The sequence below is a fragment of the Felis catus genome, chromosome A1 (assembly GCF_018350175.1).
Source record: "Felis catus isolate Fca126 chromosome A1, F.catus_Fca126_mat1.0, whole genome shotgun sequence".
NCBI classification, from domain to species: Eukaryota; Metazoa; Chordata; class Mammalia; order Carnivora; family Felidae; genus Felis; species Felis catus.
This window is the reverse complement of record NC_058368.1, coordinates 732,944-751,561: the sequence shown is the minus strand read 5'-3', so window position 1 is coordinate 751,561 and position 18,618 is coordinate 732,944. Positions and strand designations below refer to the sequence as shown.

General features: G+C 36.8%; 1 protein-coding gene across 1 annotated transcript in view; it reads right to left on the bottom strand.

Moving 5' to 3' along the window:
* PARP4 (poly(ADP-ribose) polymerase family member 4) overlaps nucleotides 1-18,618 on the bottom strand; it is a 123,139-nt gene that overhangs the window by 10,832 nt on the left and 93,689 nt on the right. Inside the window, 2 exon segments of the mRNA XM_045037170.1 lie at nucleotides 13,993-14,092; nucleotides 16,279-17,283. Coding sequence (XP_044893105.1) covers nucleotides 13,993-14,092; nucleotides 16,279-17,283 — 1,105 coding nt within the window.

The following is an 18,618-nucleotide window of genomic DNA, read 5'->3' as shown; positions in this document are numbered from 1 at the left end:
GGTCCAGTATGTCATTCAGAGGCTTTGTTACCATGTTGATTTTCTGTCTAGATGATCTGTCCATTGTTGTAAGTGGAATATTAAAGTCTCCTACAATAATGGTATTATTATCAATGGGTTTATGTTTGTGATTAATTGATTTATATATCTGGGTTATTCCAAGTCAGGGGCATAAATATTTACAATTGTTAGCTCTTCTTTAAAAAAAATTTTTTTTGATGTTTATTTGTTTTTGAGAGAGAGAGAGAGAGAGAGAGAGAGAGAGAGACAGAGCATGAGTGGGACAGGGGCAGAGAGGGGGGACACAGAATCCGAAGCAGGCTCCAGGCTCTGAGCTGTCAGCACAGAACCCAACGTGGGGCTCGAAACCACGAGCCGTGAGATCATGACCTGAGCCAAATGAAGTTGGATGCTTAACCGACTGAGCCACCCAGGTGTCCCTACAATTGTTAGCTCTTCTTGATGGATAGAGCCCTTAATTATAATATAATGCTCTTCTTCATCTCTGTTTTCAAATCTAGTTTGTCTGATATAAGCATGGCCACTCTAGCTTTCTTTTGCCGTCCAGAAGCATGATAGATGATTCTCCATCCCCTCATTTTCAATCTGTAGGTGTTCTCAGGTCTAAAATGAGTCTCTTGTAGGCAGCATATAGATGTATCTTGTTTTTTATCCATTCTGACTCCTTTGTCTTTTGTTTGTGGCATTTAGTCCATTTACATTCAGAGTGATTACTGAAAGATATGAATTTAGTGCCATTGCGTTATCTGTAGATTGCGTGTTTCTGGTGATGTTTTCTGGTCCTTTATAGTCGTTGCTGCTTTCCACTCTGACAGTCTCCCTTAGAATTTCTTGCAGGGCTGGTTTAGTGGTCATGAAATCCTTCAGTTTTTGTTTGTCTGGGAAAGTCTTTATCTCTCCTTCTATTCTGAATGACAGGCTTGCTGGATAAAGGCTTCTTGGCTGCATATTTTTCCTATTCAGCATATTGAATATTTCCTGCCACTCCCTTCTGGCCTGCCAAGGTTCAGTAGACAGGTCTGCTACTAACCTTATATGTATACTCTTGTAGGTTAAGGACCTTGTATCTCTAGCTGCTTTCAGAATTTTCTCTTTATCTTTGTATTTTGCAAGTTTCACTATGATATGTCATGGTGTTGACCTGTTACTGTTGATTTTATAGGGAGTTCTCTGTGCCTGTTGGACTTAGATGCCTGTTTCCTTCCCCAGATTAGGGCAGTTCTCAGCTGTAATTTGTTCAAATAAACCTTGTTCCCCCTTTTCTCTCTCCTTCTTCTTGAACTCCTATGATATGGATATTGTTTCATTTCATGGACTCAGTTCTCTAATTCTCCCCTTGTGATCTAGCAATTTCCTTTCCCTTTTTTTCCAGCTTCATTATTTTCCAGAAATTTATCTTCTATTTCACCTATTCTCTCCTCTGCTTCTTCAATCCTTGCTGTCACTGTATCTAGTTTATTTTGCATCTCAGCTATAGCGTTTTTAAATTCATCCTGACTAGTTCTTAGGTCTTTGATCTCTGCAGCAAGGCTTTCTCTGGTATCTTCTATGCTTTATGTTTTTTTCAAGTCCAGGTATTAGTCTTATGACTGTTGTTTTAAATTCTTGTTCAGATATATTGTTTATATCTGTTCTGAGCAAGTCTTTGGCTGTGATTTCTTCTTGACTCTTCTTTTGGGGAGAATTGTTCCATCTTGTCATGTTGGCTAAGCTTCTGTCTTTTGCGTGTTTGAAAAGCATGTCTTGCAGCTGAGAGTACTACTATACTAAAACGGGTCATACACTGCCCAAGGCCTGGCACTTCAGTAGGTAAGTGTTTGTTGTGTGCACTCTGCTGTTGATTTTGCCAGACCTCATTTTCTTAATACAGGGAAAAAGAATTAAATAAAATTTTAAAATAAAACAACAAAACCAATCCATTATCTCACAAAGAAAATCAGCAGAGACAAAAGAAAATATGGGGACTGTTTAATTTAGTGTGTTCTTTTTTTTAAGCATTACATATAAAATCTTAAGCATTACATATAAAAATAGACTAATTTTTAAATGACATTAATAACAAGCAACATGTATCTCTATTAAAAACATAAATAATAAAGTTATAAAATGCCTAAATAGTATTATCAGAATCACTTAGAAAATAAATTAAGAGGGGGAAGGAAAGATAAAAGAGAAACAAAGAAGAGGATAAAAGGGAAAGTTTGGTAGAGAGATATAAAGCCAAATCAGAGAAAAAATCAAACATCTCGCAACTATACCAGAGGAAAAAAGGCTGAAAAACACACATACAGAAAAATAACATGAGTAATATGGAGATATAAAAATTAGTATAGAGAAAACCCATAGGAAAGGTATATCCATAAAGAAAGCTTACCCACTGCCATCTGTGATGCCAGATGCCCTAGCTTTCTTCTTATTTCTTGGCCATTTCTTCTCAGTGTCTCCATTTCTGCTCAATGTCTTTGCTGGTTCCTATTCTGTCTGACTACTAACTATTGGCATGCCCAAGGACAGCCTTAAGCCCTTTTCTCTGTTCTAGCAACCCTCTTTCTTTAGGTGATGTCATACATGCCCATGGTCCATAGCTTTAAGTACTGATGGTTCTCCCAAAGTCTTTTTCAATTCTTACCTCTTTCTGAGCTCTAGCCTCATAGAACCAACTAGGTATTTCTTTCTAATGTCTGCTAGGAATCTCAAATTTTAAATGTCCAAAACATAACTCTATTAGTGTGTTTGTAGGCTCAATCTACAGTTGTTTTCCCTTCCCATGCTCATGCCTGAAAACTCTCTTTCACCTGTCCACATCTAATTCATCACCAAAGCCTGATGTTTCTTTTTCTTTTTAATTTTTCTTTTTGTTTATTATTTACTTTTGAGAGAGAGAGAGAGAGCAAGCGGGGGAAAGGCAGAGAGAGAGAGAGAGAGAGAGACAGAATCTCAAGCAGGCTCTGCACTGTCAGCACAGAGCCCAATGCAGGGCTTGAACTCAAGAACCATGAGATCATGACCTGAGCCAAAGCTGGATGCTTAACCAACTGAGCCACCCAGGAGCCTTAAGCCTGATGTTTCTTGAGAATGAATTTCAAATCTTCTCAAGTATACACTTAAATTTTTAAAAAATTAAATGTATTTATAGGGTATAAATAACAAACACTCAAGTATGAATTGCCCATTTATGTATTATTTTTGTTTTAAAAGACTAGTAAAATATACATAACATAAAACTTACCATCTTAACCATTTTAAAGTATATAGTTCAGTGTTACTAACTACATTCACATTGTTGTGTTACGGTCACCACCACCTATCTCAGGAACCCTAACTCCCCTATCCCCTATTCCTCTCAGCCCCTAGTAACGACCATTCTACTTTCTGTTTCTGTGAAATTGACTATTCTTGGTATCTCATATGGAATCATATGGAATCAAGTGGAATCACACAGTATTTGTCCTTTTGTGACTGGCTTGTTTCACTTAGCATCATGTTTTTGAGGCTCATCCATGTTATGGCATGGATTATAATTCCTTCCTTTTTAAGGCTGAATGATATTCCATTGTATGTATATATCACATTTTCTTTATTCATTCACCCATTAATGAACATTTGGATTGCTTCCACTTTTTGGCCATTGCAAATAATCCTGTTATGAATATGTGTGTACAAATATTTCTGAGTCCCTTCTTTCAACTCTTTTGGTTATATACCCAGAAATGGAATTTGCTGAGTCATATGGTAATTCTATTTTTAATTTTTTGAAGAACCACTCTATTGTTTTCCCATAGCAGCTGTACCATTTTACATTGCCACCAACAGTGCACAGGGTTCCAATTTCTCTACATCCTTGTCAATACTTGTTATTTTCTGTTTGTTTGCTTTTTTTTTTTTTTAATTTTTTTTTTCAATGTTTATTTATTTTTGGGACAGAGAGAGACAGAGCATGAACGGGGGAGGGGCAGAGAGAGAGGGAGACACAGGATCGGAAACAGGCTCCAGGCTCTGAGCCATCAGCCCAGAGCCTCACGCGGGGCTCGAACCCACGGACCGCGAGATCGTGACCTGGCTGAAGTCGGACGCTTAACCGACTGCGCCACCCAGGCGCCCCTGTTTGCTTTTTATAGTAGTCACCCAACTACCCATTTTAAGAAACAGAATATAATCATTACCTTGAAAGTGTCTGTGAGTTATGTCCCAATCATATTCTCTTGTTCTCCCTCTTAGAAACTACCACTATGCTAATGTTTGTGTTTATCACTCAGTTCTATCACAAGGTTTGTACCTTGTTTATATGCTGTTTATATGTGTCTTTAGGCTAGTTTGTAGTATGCCTTTCTCACAGTTTAAATTTTATTTATTTTTGGTGAAAAGGCATGGCTGATGTATGTAGTCTACTTTATTAATCTTTTCCTTTATGGCTTGTGCCTTTCTTTGCATTGAAAATTCCTCTCTGAATGATAAATTAAATACTTCCAAATGTTAACATCTGGAGAATTTAGGTGAAGGGTATATGAGAATTCTTTGTACTATATTTGCAACTTTTCTGCAAGGCTAAAATCACTTAAAAATAAAAAGTTAAAAAAAAATTTTACCTGTCCTAAAATCAAAAAGATTCTTTCCAGTATTTTCTTCCAAAATTTTTATTGTTTGTTTTTTAATACTTAGGTTTTCAATCTATTTGGAATTTTTGAGTATGGTATGAGGTAAAGGGCCAAACTGTACTTTTTTCTTATTGTTTGGTTGTCCCATCACCATCAATTGAAAAGTCCATCTTTTCACCCTTGATGGGTGTTCTTTTTTTTTTTTTTTAATTATAGTCACCCTAGTGGGTATGAAGTAGTACATCACTATAGTTTTTATTTCCATTTCCCTGATGACTAATGAGGTTGAGCATCTTTTCAGGTCTGTATTAGCCATTTGTATGTCTTCTTTGGAGAAATATCTATTCAAATCCTTTGCCTACTTTTTAATTGTACCATTTAGCTTTTTATTACTGAATTATAAGTGTTCTTCATATATTCTGGATACCAGTCCCTTATCAGATACATGATTCGCAAACATTTTCTCCCATTCTTTGTGTTGTCTTTTAATTTTTCAGTTGCACACAAAATTTCAAAAAATTTTAATTGAGGCATACCTTACATATACAATTTTAAATTTGATCAAGTTTGGTTTGTCTATTTTTCTTTTGTGCTTTCAGTGTCAAGAGACCATTGCCTAATCAAAGGTCATGAAGATTTACTTCTGTTTTCTTCTAGGAGATGAATAGTTTTAACTTATATTTGGAAGAAAGAGATCCAATTTCACACTTTTGCCTCTTAGATATCCAGTTGTTCCAGTGCCAGGTGTTTGTGGAAAAGGCTGTTCTTTCCCCGTTGGATTGTCTTGACATCCTTGTCACACAACAACTGACCATAATGAAGAAGCTTATTTCTGGGCTGTCAATTCTATTCCATTGATTCCATTCCATCCACCTTTATGCCATTACCACATTGTCTTGATTAATGCAGTTTTTCCTTAAATTTTGAAATTGAGAAGTGTTATCTTAGTAAAATAAGCTGAAAAGTATTCTCATATTTTTCCTAGGTTGGAATTATCTGTTCTTTGAATATTTGGTAGAAGAATGGGGTAAAATAATCTCAACCTAGTGTTGTTTTCTTTGTGAGAAGGTTTTAAACTAATTTCTTTAATCACTACAGAATTATTCAAGCTTTCTATTTTGTCTTCAGTTGGGTGTGGTAAATTTAATATTTTCTGAAAATTCACCTAAGTTTTAAGCTTTATTGGCATAAGGCTGTTCATAAGATCTTATTATTCTTTAAATCTCTCTACCACTTTTCATTAACTACCCTCTTTTATTCTTAATATTCTTTATAATGCCTTCTTTCTCTTTTTGTTCACTCATGCAAGAACTTTGTGATTATTATCAATCTTTTCAAAAACTTGACTTCTTTTGGGATTTTTTTTGGTTTCTTTTGAGAGAGAGAGAGGGTATGTGTGGTTTTGTACAAATTTTAGGATTGTTTATTTCTGTGAAGAATGCCATTGGAGTTTTGATAAGGATTGCATTGAGTCTGTAGATTGCTTTGGGTAGTATGAACATTTAAGCAATATTCCAATCCATGAGCATGGAATAGCTTTCTATTTATTTGTGTCTACTTTAATTTCTTTCATCAGTATCTTATACTTTTTATGTATGTCTTTCACCTCCTTGGTTAAATTTATTCGTAGGTATTTTATTCTTTTTGAAACGTGTAAATCGGATTATTTTCTTAATTTCTTTTTCTGATAGTTCATTATTACCGCATAGAAACACAACTGATTTTGTGTATTGATTTTGTATCCTGCAATTTTCCTTAATTTGTGTATTAGTTCTAATAGTTCTGTGGTGGAGTCTTTAGGGTTTTCTATATATACTATCATGTCAGTTTGCAAATAGTGATAGTTGTACTTCTTCCTTTCTGATTTGATGCCTTTTATTTCTCTTTCTTGCATTGGACCTCTTTCTGACTAGGACCTCCAATACTATGTTGAATAAAAATGAGGATAGTGGACATCCTTGCCTAAGATCATTGGGCTCCTGATCTTAGAGGAAAAGCTTTCTGCTTTTCACTACTGAATATTATGTTAGCTCTGGGCCTGTCAACCATGGCTTTTATTAGGCTGAGAAACATTCCCTCTATACGCACTTTGTTGAGAATACTTTTTAACATAAGTGATAAAAAAGACTTGTCAAATGCTTTTTTTGTATCCACTGAGACGATCATATGATTTTTCTTATCCTTCATTTTGTTAATGTGGTATATAATGTTGATTAATTTGCAGATGTTGAATCATCCTTGCATCCCTGGAACAAATCCCACTTGATCATGATACTTTTAGCGAATTGTTGAACTTGAGTTTCTAATATTTTGTTGAGCATTTTTGCATCTGTAATCATCAGGAATATTGGCCTGTAATTTTCTTTTCTTGTAGTGTCCTTGTCTGGTTTTGGTATCAGGGTCATGCTGCAAATCTGATTAAGGCTTCTTTTTTTTAAGTTTTAATTTTAATTCCAGTTAAGTTCCAAGAGTTTTTTGTTGATTATTTTGAATCGTCAACAATCATATCATCTGTAAACAAAGAAAATTTTAATTTCTTCCTTCCTGATCTGTAGATCTTTTACTTTCTGTTCTTGCCTTATTGCATTAGCAAGGACTTCTAGTACAATATTAAAAAGGAGTGGAGAGAGGGGAAATCTTTGTCTTGTACCTGATCTTGATGGAAAAGCTTCTATATTCTCACCATTTTGCATAATATTAGCTGTAAGTTTTTTATAGATAGTCTTTAGTTGAAGAGGTTCTCCTCTATTCATTGTTTACTGAGATTTTATTTATCTATTTATTTATTTAATTTATTTTTATTTTTATTTAGATCCACGTTTTAGTTAACACATAGTGTAATAATGATTTCAGGGATAGAATTTAATGATTCATCACTTACATATAACACCCAGTGCCCTCCTTAATGCTCACCTCCCATTTTGTCCATCTCCCCACAATACCCCACCAGCAACCCTGTTTGTTTTTTGTATTTAAGAGTCTCTTATGGGGCGCCTGGGTGGCTCAGTCGGTTGAGCATCCGACTTTGGCTCAGGTCACGATCTCACGGTCCCTGAGTTCGAGCCCTGCGTCGGGCTCTGGGCTGATGGTTCAAAGCCTGGAGCCTGCTTCCGATTCTGTGTCTCCTTCTCTCTCTGCCCCTCCCCCGTTCATGCTCTGTCTCTCTCTGTCTCAAAAATAAATAAATGTTAAAAAAATTTAAAAAAAAGTCTCTTATGGTTTGCCTCCCTCTCTGTTTTTATTTTATTTTTGCTTCCCTTCCTCTAAGTTCATCTGTTTTGTATCTTAAATTCCACATATGAGTGAATCATAAACGATATTTGTGTTTCTCTGACTGACTTATTTTGCTTAGCATAACACACACTCTAGTTGCATCTGCATTGTTGCAAATGGTAAGATTTTATTCTTTCTGATTTCTAAGTAATATTCCATTGTACATGTATACCACATCTTCTTTATCCATTCATCAGTTGATGGACATTTGGGCTCTTTCAATACTTTGTTACTGAGATTTTATAGCATGAATGAGTATTGGATCTTCTCAAATGCTTTTTCTGAATCTATTGGTATAATCATGTAATTTTTTTGTTTTTAGTTTGTTGATGTAATGGATCACATTGATAGATTTTCTAATGTTGAACCAGCCATGTTGTACTTGTGATAAATCCCACTTGGTCATGTATGTTGTTCTTTTTACACTTTTTTGGATTCAATTTGCTAATATTTTATTGAGGATTTTTGCATCTATGTTCCTGAGAGATATTGGTTTGTAGTTTTCTTCTCTAGTAATGTCTTTGTCTAGTTTTGGCATTAGCGTAATGCTGCCCTTAGAATGAATTAGAATGAATAGAATGAATTAGGAATTATTCCCTCTGCTTCTATACTCTGAAAGACACCATAAAGACTTGCTATAATTAGTTCCTTAAATGTTGGTAGAATTCACCAGTGAACTCATCTGGGCCTGGTGCTTTCTGTTTTGAAGGTTATTAATTATTGATTCAATTTATTTTATAGATATAGGTCTATTCCTATTTTCCATTTCTTCTTGAGTGACTTTGGCAGATACTGTCTTTCAAGGAATAAGTCCATTTTATCTAGATTATCAAATTTGTAGGCATGGTTATTCACAGCATTGAATATATAGATCACTTTGGGGAGAACTGACACCGTCTTGTTTTGAGAGAAATTTTTTCCACTTAGTTAGATCTTTTAAGAATTCTCTCAATAATGTTTTGTAGTTTTCATTTGAAAAATCTTGCCTATCTTTTAAAAAATTTATTGTTAGGTATTTGATATTTTTAATACCACTATAAATAGTATTTTAAAATTGCTTTTCTGGAGAACTTGGGTGGCTCAGTTGGTTAAGTGTCCAACTTTGGGTCAGGTCATGATCTCGCAGTTCACATGGGTTTGAGCCCCGCATCAGGCTCTGTGCTAACAGCTCAGAGTCTGGAGCCTGCTTCAAATTCTGTATCTCCCTCTCTCTTTGCCCCACCCCTGCTCATGCTCTGTCTCTGTCTCTTTCTCAAAAATAAATAAACATTAAAAATTTTTTTAATTGCATTTTCCCATGATTTGTGGCTAGCAAATGGAATGGAATTAAAATTGATTTTTGTATTTTGATCTTCTATCCTTTGACCCTGAATCAGCTTTTGTTTGTCTTTTGTTAATTTCCTTATTTCCTTAATTTCATTTTTTTCCTTTTTTTCAGGCTTTTTATTTGTTAATCTGAATACATACATATATATGCATACATTGTATTTCCTTGTGCTTAGTGTTCTTTTCTTTTAACTGATGTATAGTTGACATACAATGTTATGTTAGTTTCAGGTGAATAACAGTGACTCAGTAATTGTACACATTATACTACACTCACAATCATTCAGATGTAGTTACCATCTGTCATTATACACTGTTATTACAGTGTTATTGACTATATTCCCTATGCTGTACTTTTCTTTTGTTTTAAATGTCTACTTATTTTGAGAGAGAGAGAGAGAGAGAGAGAGAGAGAGAGAGAGAGAGAGAGAGAAAGTGCACAAGCAGGGGAGGGGCAGAGAGAGGGAGAGAGAGAACCTCAAGCAGGCTCTGTGATGCAGCACTCCATCTTAGGAACTGTGAGATCCTGACCTGAGCCAAAATCAAGAGATGGATGCTTAACTGACTGAGTCAGCCAGGCGCCCCCTATGTTGTACTTTTCATCTCCATCACTATTTACGTATAACTAGAAGTTTGTACCTCTTAATTCTCTTCACCCATTTTGCCCATCTGCCCTCCCCCAACTCTTTTCCCTCTAGCAACTGCCAGTTTGTTCTCTGTCTTTATGATTATGGAAACAAAGTTTCCTTTATTTTTAAAGGATCTTTTCTGCTGGATATAGAGTTCTTAGTCTATAGGTTTTTTCTTTTAGCACTTTAAAGATATAATTCCATTTTCTGGGGCACCTGGGTGGCTCAGTCGGTTAAGTGTCTGACTTTGGCTCAGGTCATGATCTCATGGTCCATGAGTTCAAGCCCCACATCAGGCTCTGTGCTGACAACTCAGAGCCTGGAGCCTGCTTTAGATTCTGTGTGTGTGTGTCTCTCTCTCTGCCCTTTCCCCACTTGCACTCTGTCTCTATCTCAAAAAATGAATAAATGTAAAGATACAGTTCCATTTTCTTGTAGCTTCCATTATTTCTGATGTGAATATAAAATTCTTATTGATATTCTCTGGACTCTAATGTGTCTTTTTTCCTGTCTGCTTTAAGATTTATCTGTGGTTTTCAGCAGTTTGATTCTGGTCTACTCAAATGCGGTTCTAATTGTATTTATTCTGCCTGAAGTTATACTGAATTTCTTGGATCTATAAGTTGATGTCTTTCAAGAATTTTAGAAAAAATTCAGTTATTATTTATTCAAACATTTTTCTATCTACTTTCATTCCTTCTGAGACCCCAATTACACAAGTGTAAAACCTTTTGATACCATTTCACATGTCCTGGATTCTCTTCTTTACCTCATTCTATTTTTTTTTTTCTATGCTTCAGTTTGGATAATTTTTATTACCACATTATATTATTATAATTTAAGTTACCTGATACTTTTTTCTGTTTTGTTCATTCTGCAGTTAAGCCCATCCAATGACCTTTCCATTGAAGATAATTTTATTTTCCAGTTCTAGAATTTTCATTTGATTCTTAGAGTTTCCATCTATTTGCTGAGATTCTCCCATTTGTTCACCCATTATTTTCTGGTAAACCTTTACTGTATTTATAATAGCAGTTTTAAAATCCTTATCTGCTAATTCCAACATCTGGGGCACCTGGAGGTCAGCATCTATAGGCCATTTCCCCCTAGATTATAAGTCATATTTTCCTGCTTCTTTGTGTGTTATTAAATTTTCATTCTATAGTGTACATTGAAGGTTGTGGAGCCCCTGAAGTATGTTATCTTCTTCAAAAGAGTGTTGAGTTATGTTCTGGTGTATCCTGTAAAAGCTTTGTTTTAGGCTTTGTTAAGGGGCCAATTTTGTTTTTTCCCTGATTTATGGTCCTTTTTACCCTTTTTGGGTTTTAGTAGAAAACTTGAGATGTTTACAAGTTATTTTTTTGTTGTTAAAAATTTTTTTTAATGTTTATTTTTAAATTTTTTTTTCAACGTTTATTTATTTTTGGGACAGAGAGAGACAGAGCATGAACGGGGGAGGGGCAGAGAGAGAGGGAGACACAGAATCGGAAACAGGCTCCAGGCTCTGAGCCATCAGCCCAGAGCCTGACGCGGGGCTCGAACTCCCGGACCGCGAGATCGTGACCTGGCTGAAGTCGGACGCTTAACCGACTGCGCCACCCAGGTGCCCCTATTTATTTTTGAGAGAGAGCGCACACACGCGAGTCGGGGAGGGGCAGAGAGAGACACACACAGAATCTGAAGCAGGCTCCAGGCTCTGAGCTGTCAGCACAGAGCCCAACACAAGGCTTGAACTCAGGAACCACAAGATCATGACCTGAGCCAAAGTGGGATGCTTAACCGACTGAGCCACGCAGGCACCCCAAGATGTTTGTCAATTCTAATTTGGTATAATTCAAACACCAAACTCTGTCTCCCCAACACCTGGCAGCAGCTGGAATCTCTGCTCTTTTTCTCTCCAGCTGTTGCTTTTTTTCTGGATTCCTTGAAGTCACGTGTATGTACAGGTTAGGGGAGAGCCAACAATCTGAGGGAATCTGTATGCAGATTTCAGAGCTCTGGGCTCTGTGGCTCCTTCCTTTTTAGGAGTTTCACCCTTACTTTCCGGCCACTCTGGCAGCCTTGAACTCTAACTCCTATGTCATTATCCCATTAAGACTTTCCATTTCAGTTCTAACCTCTCATGTGCCTCATGAACTGAGAAGTACCTTTGGGTGAATAGTTGAGTAAATGTAGAACTCACCTCATTTTCTTCCTTTTTTCAGGGATTTTGATCCTTCTAGTTTCTGCCTTTTTTTTTTTTTTTTATTGCATTCCAGGCCTTAAAAGAGTGGTTTTAAAATACTTTATCTGAGCTTACTAAATTCCTTAATTTACTTCCTTACTAAATTCCTTAATGCCCCTTACCCATTTAGCCCATCCTCTCTCCCACAACCCCTCCAATAACCCTCAGTTTGTTCTCCATATTTACGAGTCTCTTCTGTTTTGTCCCCCTCCCTGTGTTTATATTATTTTTGTTTCCCTTCCCTTACGTTCATCTGTTTTGTCTCTTAAAGTCCTCACATGAGTGAAGTCATATAATTTTTGTCTTTCTCTGATGGACTAATTTCACTTAGTGTAATACCCTCCAGTTCCTTCCACGTAGTTGCAAATGACAAGATTTCATTCTTTTTGATTGCCGAGTAATACTCCATTGTATATATATATACCACATCTTCTTTATCCATTCATCCATTGATGGACATTTGGGCTCTTTCCATACTTTGGCTATTGTTGATAGTGCTGCTATAAACATGGGGGTGCATGTGTCCCTTTGAAACAGCACACCTGTATCCTGTGGATAAATGCCTAGTAGTGCAATTGCTAGGTTGTAGGGTAGTTCTATTTTTAGTTTTTTGAGGAACCTCCATCCTGTTTTCCAGAGTGGCTGCACCAGCTTGCATCATCACCAACAGTGCAAAAGAGATCCTCTTTCTCTGCATCCTCGCCAATATATGTTGTTGCCTGAGTTGTCCATGTTAGCCATTCTGAGAAGGGTGAGGTGGTATCTCATTGTGGTTTCGATTTGTATTTCCCTGATGATGAGTGATGTTGAGCATTTTTTCATGTGTTGGTTTGCCATCTGCATGCCTTGTTTGGAGAAGTGTCTGTTCATGTCTTTTGCCCATTTCTTCACTAGATTATTTGTTTTTTGGGTGTTGAGTTTGATAAGTTCTTTGTAGATTTTGGATACTAACCCTTTATCTGATTTTATTTTGATGAGGTCCCAATGAGCTTACTAAATCTTACTGGTGAGAGATTTAGTCAGATTCAAGCTCCTTTATCATTCCAGGAAGTAGAATTCTCCTCATGCAAATTTTCACCTTTCCTTTTTGGTGTAGTGCAAGTCAAACAAACAAAGACCTGCTAACTCTGGAATAAGCCTGGAGTATGAAAACCCTGACTTTTTTGAGGGGATGGCAGGGTAGTTAGACACTGCTGTTCAATGAATACTGACTACTATTTAATAATGTGTTTTTATTAAAAAAAAAATGTCTTAACCTAAGACTAGCATTTGACCTTCAAACCACTTGCTTAACCATCCCCTTCATTATCATGACAAGAAACAGGTCCACAGAGATTGAACTTGCTCTGGCAAAGACTGCCTAGACACTAATCAAAGCTGTTTTCTCTTCCTGGACACCAAGCTAAAGTGTATTTTCCAGCCCTCTTGTATCTGGGAGGGGCTCTGTGACTAGTTCCTGCCCCAGTTTGTCTTTCTCTTACTATCTACCAGGTAGGTAATGCCAGAGCAGTATTTTCTTCTTTCCTTTTCACTAGAGTAATTTTAAAGACACTTTTGATAATGGTAGAGCCACAATATGGACAGAGCCTGGGCCTGTAAATGAAAACTTGGAGTGGAATTTTCCTGCTGACTACTATTTGACTGTGATATGTGCAAGAAAATAATCTTTGTGTTAAGCTACTGAAATTTTGGATTTTTAAAACAGAAGTTATTGTTACTTATGCTAATTAACTTACACAGGTAATACCATAATTAGTGGTAAAGATATGACTAGAAACTGGTCCTCTTGTTTCATTTGATGGTTAACAAATATAATTCCACTCATATGTAACTTACATAATTATCATATTAGTATACTAGTTTACAACAAAATTTACAACAGTTAAAAGCATGCCATTTAATTAATAGAAAAATGGTGACTTACCTAGAGATCTAATGCCTTTTTGTTCAAGAAAGCTGTTTAAAATATTTGTATTAAGGTTTAAAATAAATCCCAGTTCTGATGTAAGTTTCCAGAAGCCATCCTATGAAATAAAAAAGCAAATTTAAGCCACATTTTTGAAATTTAATCACATACATAAGAATTTATGTAATAAATAATGTTTCCAATTATTTAAATTCAGTTTATTAAGACATTTCTAAAATTTGTATTGTAAAAAATTTTTATTATCATTTTTATTATTTTTAAAATCAAAGTTCTTCAGGGGCGCCTGGGTGGCTCAGTCAGTTAAGCGTCTGACTTTGGCTCAGGTCATAATCTCACAGTTCATGGGGTTGAGCCCTGTGCTGACAGCTCCAAGAAGGGAGACTGCTTTGGATTCTGTGTCTCCCTCTCTCTCTGCCCCTTCCCTGCTCTGTCTGTCTTTGTCTCTCAACAATAAATAAAATATTCAAAAATGAAAAAAAAGTTTAAGTCAAAGTTCTTCATATACTAGTGACATAGTATTGTTAGGAATCTCAAAAACACTATGGACAGTATGTATCAGATGGCACTTATAAAAAGTCTGGAAAGAGACTCATGTGCAGGCATTTAAAAAAATGGTGTTATGAATTTTTTCTTCTAGTAATGCTTTGAACCAATGTTTCTCAAACTTTTACGTAGCATGATTCCTTTTGTTCAATATTAAAAATGTGCCTTTATGAAGTCAAAAATATGAAAATGACAAATTTTTACTAAATATAAAATTGTTACGGTGAATATGCTCTTTAAAATGACCTTACTGTCCCCTGCCCACCCCAGCTAAGTCTCTACTTGAAAAAAAAAATTTTTTTTTAATGTTTATTCATTTTTGAGAGAGCCAGATAGACCATGGGCAGGGAAGGGGCAGAGAGAGAGGGTGACACAAAATCTAAAACAGGCTCTAGGCTCTGAGCTGTCAGCACAGAGCCTGACGCAGGGCTCGAACTCATGAGCCATGAGATCACGAACTCGGCTGAAGTCAGACGCTTAACCAACTGAGCCACCCAAACGTCCCTAAGTCTCTACTTTTAAGGCTGATGTTTATTACATATTACGAGGTGGTCGTAAGCCTGAACATGGGGATCTTGACCTTAAAGTCTATCAACTTCAGATCCCAGAGGAGCTAATACAGAAAGCAGAAAGGTGGATGAGGTCATAGGCAGGTACACAGACTCTATGGCAATAATTTGAAAAATAACAGCAGTGGTATGTGCCAACTAGTATTAAACTAGTCCTAGGTGCTTAGATTTAAGAAAAACAATCTTTTTAGCCACTTCCTATGGAGAGACTATTACTATTCCCACCTTGCAGATGAGATCACTGAGGTACAGAGAGGTTAAGCAACTTGTCCACAGTCAGACAACTAACAAGCAGCAGAGGCACCATGTAAGCTCTACTAGTCTGGCTCCAGGGCCCAGAGACAGCAGCATCTGCTGTACTGCTTCCTACACTGCTTTCATGGACACTCTTCCAGGTAAAAAAAAAAAAAAAAAAAAAAAGCTGGACAGCTGTTATGATCATGTTTAAACCTCAAAACTACTCTATGAGGCAGACACTATTATTATCCCCAGTATATGGATGAAGAAACTGAGACTCAGAAAGGTTATCCGACTTGCCTCAAATCACAAAGTACTAACCGCGGCTCAAATTTAGTCTTACACTAAATCAAGTTGAGTTTCCACTTTACTAAACTACTTTACATTAAAACAAATAATTACAGATATGAGGCTGGGTCTTAGTACCAGCGCAGGAACTAAGTTCACTTAGTGTTTATTAGCTTCACAAATGGAATGATAAGCTCTAACACAGTCTTACATGTTGAGTGATATTCCTAAGACCATATGTGAAAACAATTAGAGTATACTTACAGCTCTCGTCCTCTACGTCAAAGTGGGAAATGTACATAATTGCAATTCACCTGTTCTAGAACCTAGGAAATCAAGGTCTTACCCCATGACCCGTTCAGGGATGATTAACTTTCAACTGAGGAATATTAACATTCACTTGCATGATATTCTAGCCTAACAGTTAAAACTAGATAGATAAATACCATTATCAAGCACGCTGTATTTATTGTTGACTTTTTTTTGGAAAATTTTTCTCAATGGAAGAAGCAGTGTATTGATTTACATTCTGCCACAAGTCACTTACCTCACTATTGTACTGATAAACGACCAGGTACTTTGAATAGCTCTGCTCTAAACTATGAAGCTAATTAACCACAGACTTAAGGAGAAATAAGACTAATACCTCAGTTTGTAGACTGAAGAGTTTGGTCCAAGGCACAAAATTCATCCAGCTTTGTTCATCTTTTTGTGCCTGAAAGCTTGCAGTAAAGGCACTTCCTGTTAGAACAGATTTTGCCAAACGACGTTTCTGAAATCTTGGTGTTTCAACATTTTTTGTTTCAGAAAAATGCCCATTACTTGAAGTAGATGATGAAATTATGGCACAAACATTTGCTGAAGAAGCCTCCAATTCTGTGTTAGCAAACAGATCTATCCGTGGCTTGTAAGCGGTGCTCGAATGAACTGAGGAATTTTGAAAATAAAGAGGAGAACCAGAAGGGTAATGAAAGTCAAACTCTCTGGGTAGACCAGAGGAAGGAACTCTAGGAGGAGAGAAAAAAGTATTCGGCTGTGGGGGAGAGTCCAACTCAAGAGAATTGCTAGCACAATTGTCAGTCTTATGACCTTGATAACTGTCAGGTAGATCAACCTGTCCAAAGTTATATGAGTCACCTGAATAAGGAACACAAGCAAAGGAGCTCAAAGGCAGGAGAGACAGTCTGAAAGCGGCAGATGACTCAAGGGAAGAATCACTACAACTGTCAGTTTGAAGGTCTTGGTCATTCTCAGATGGACCAGACTGTTCAGAACTAGCAGGAGAAGCAAGACAAGCCTTTGAACGATGTAAGTGGGAAGGACAGTGGAAACGAGAACCAATTACGGGCTCAACTTCCAAACAGGCTAACCTATGGGCAGCAGAAATACTGCAAGCACCCTGTTTTAGGAAAGGGTCACTTCTATATAATGGTTCAGTTCCTGTTTGCTGAAATGAATCCATCTGACTTATATCCGATGGCATTTCCACATCTTCACATGCGAAATTGAGTGTTAAAGATTTTTCTGATAGTGGGGAGCTGAAGCAACCCTTTTCAAAATCTTCAAAAACTTCCAGCTTAGGTGATCCAAGTTTTCTGTTAGTCAAATGATGTCGCAGCTCTTCATTCCGTGTAGAGAATGCTGAAAGAGGCTGCCCGAAAGGGAAAAATGTAAGGGAAAACACAGAATAAAATGAACATCCTTCCTAGTAGTTGACTTCCAAGCAGACAAGCAGCTGCTTATCCCAGAGCATTGAAAAGAGGAGATATTCAAGATAATTTAAGTACAATGTCCTTGTTTTGTAGATACAGAGTCTGAGATCTGGAGAGAACAGCAACAATAAACACATCAAATATCTTAGTTTCTCTTTGTTCTTAGCATCTTGGAATTTCAATATCTCTCATTTTATACAAGAGGAAACTGAGGACCAAAGAAGTGTCTTGTACAAGATTTTATAATAGCAGTATCATAATGTGTAAATTAGCCCTAAAATAAGCTGATAATTTGAAATAAATTATTCTAGTCTTTTATACTGCTTTACAGCAATATTAGGAAACTGAGAAAACTGACAAAAATTTCAAAAGCTGTAAAGTAACTAAATGAATATATTTTTACACTAGACTTTGAATAACGTGGAAAACAAAAGGGAATTAAGGATGCTATGTTACTACTATTATTTGAATGTTAAAGAGTCATTCCTAAAAAGTTGCATGTAAATAAAATCTAGTTTTATATGAATTACAAGTTTGAGATATTTTGGAAATAATTAGACTGGCAGCACCTGGCTGGCTCAGGTGTAGAGCATGTGACTCTTTTTTTTTTAAGTGTATTTATTTATTTTGAGAGAGAGAGGGAGACAGGGAGAGAGAGAGAGTGTGTGTGCATGAGCAGGGGAGGGAGAGAGGGAGGGAGAAAGGGAGAGGGGGAGGGGGAGAGGGAGAGGGAGAGGGAGAGGGAGAGGGAGAGGGAGAGGGAGGGAGAGAGAGAGAGAGAGAGAGAGAGAGAGAGAGAGAGAGAGAGAGAGAATCCCAAGCAGGCTCTGCACTGTCAGCACAGAGTCCTATGCGGGGCTTGAACCCATGAACTGTGAGCTCATGATCTGAGCTGAAGTCAAGAGCTGGACCTTAACCGACTGAGCCACTCAGGCACCCCAAGCATGTGCCTTTTGATCTCGGGGATGTAAATTTGAGCCCCATATTGGGTTTGGAGATTACTTAAAAATAAAATCTTAAAAAAATAATTAGCTTGTCATTTTACCAATGTAAAAGAGCTATTTTTAAAAAAGAGTAGTCCTTTCCAAAGAATTTCCACCATGGTTGTGCAATTTTGTACTCCCACCAGCAGCGCGTGGGAGTTACGGTTGTTCCACATCCTCACCACATCTAGTAGTGTCAGTCCCTTTTAGGCCATGCTGGTGGGTATGTAAAGGTATTTCCCTGTGGCTCCAACTTGCATATTCTGATGTGCAGCATCTTTTCATATGCTT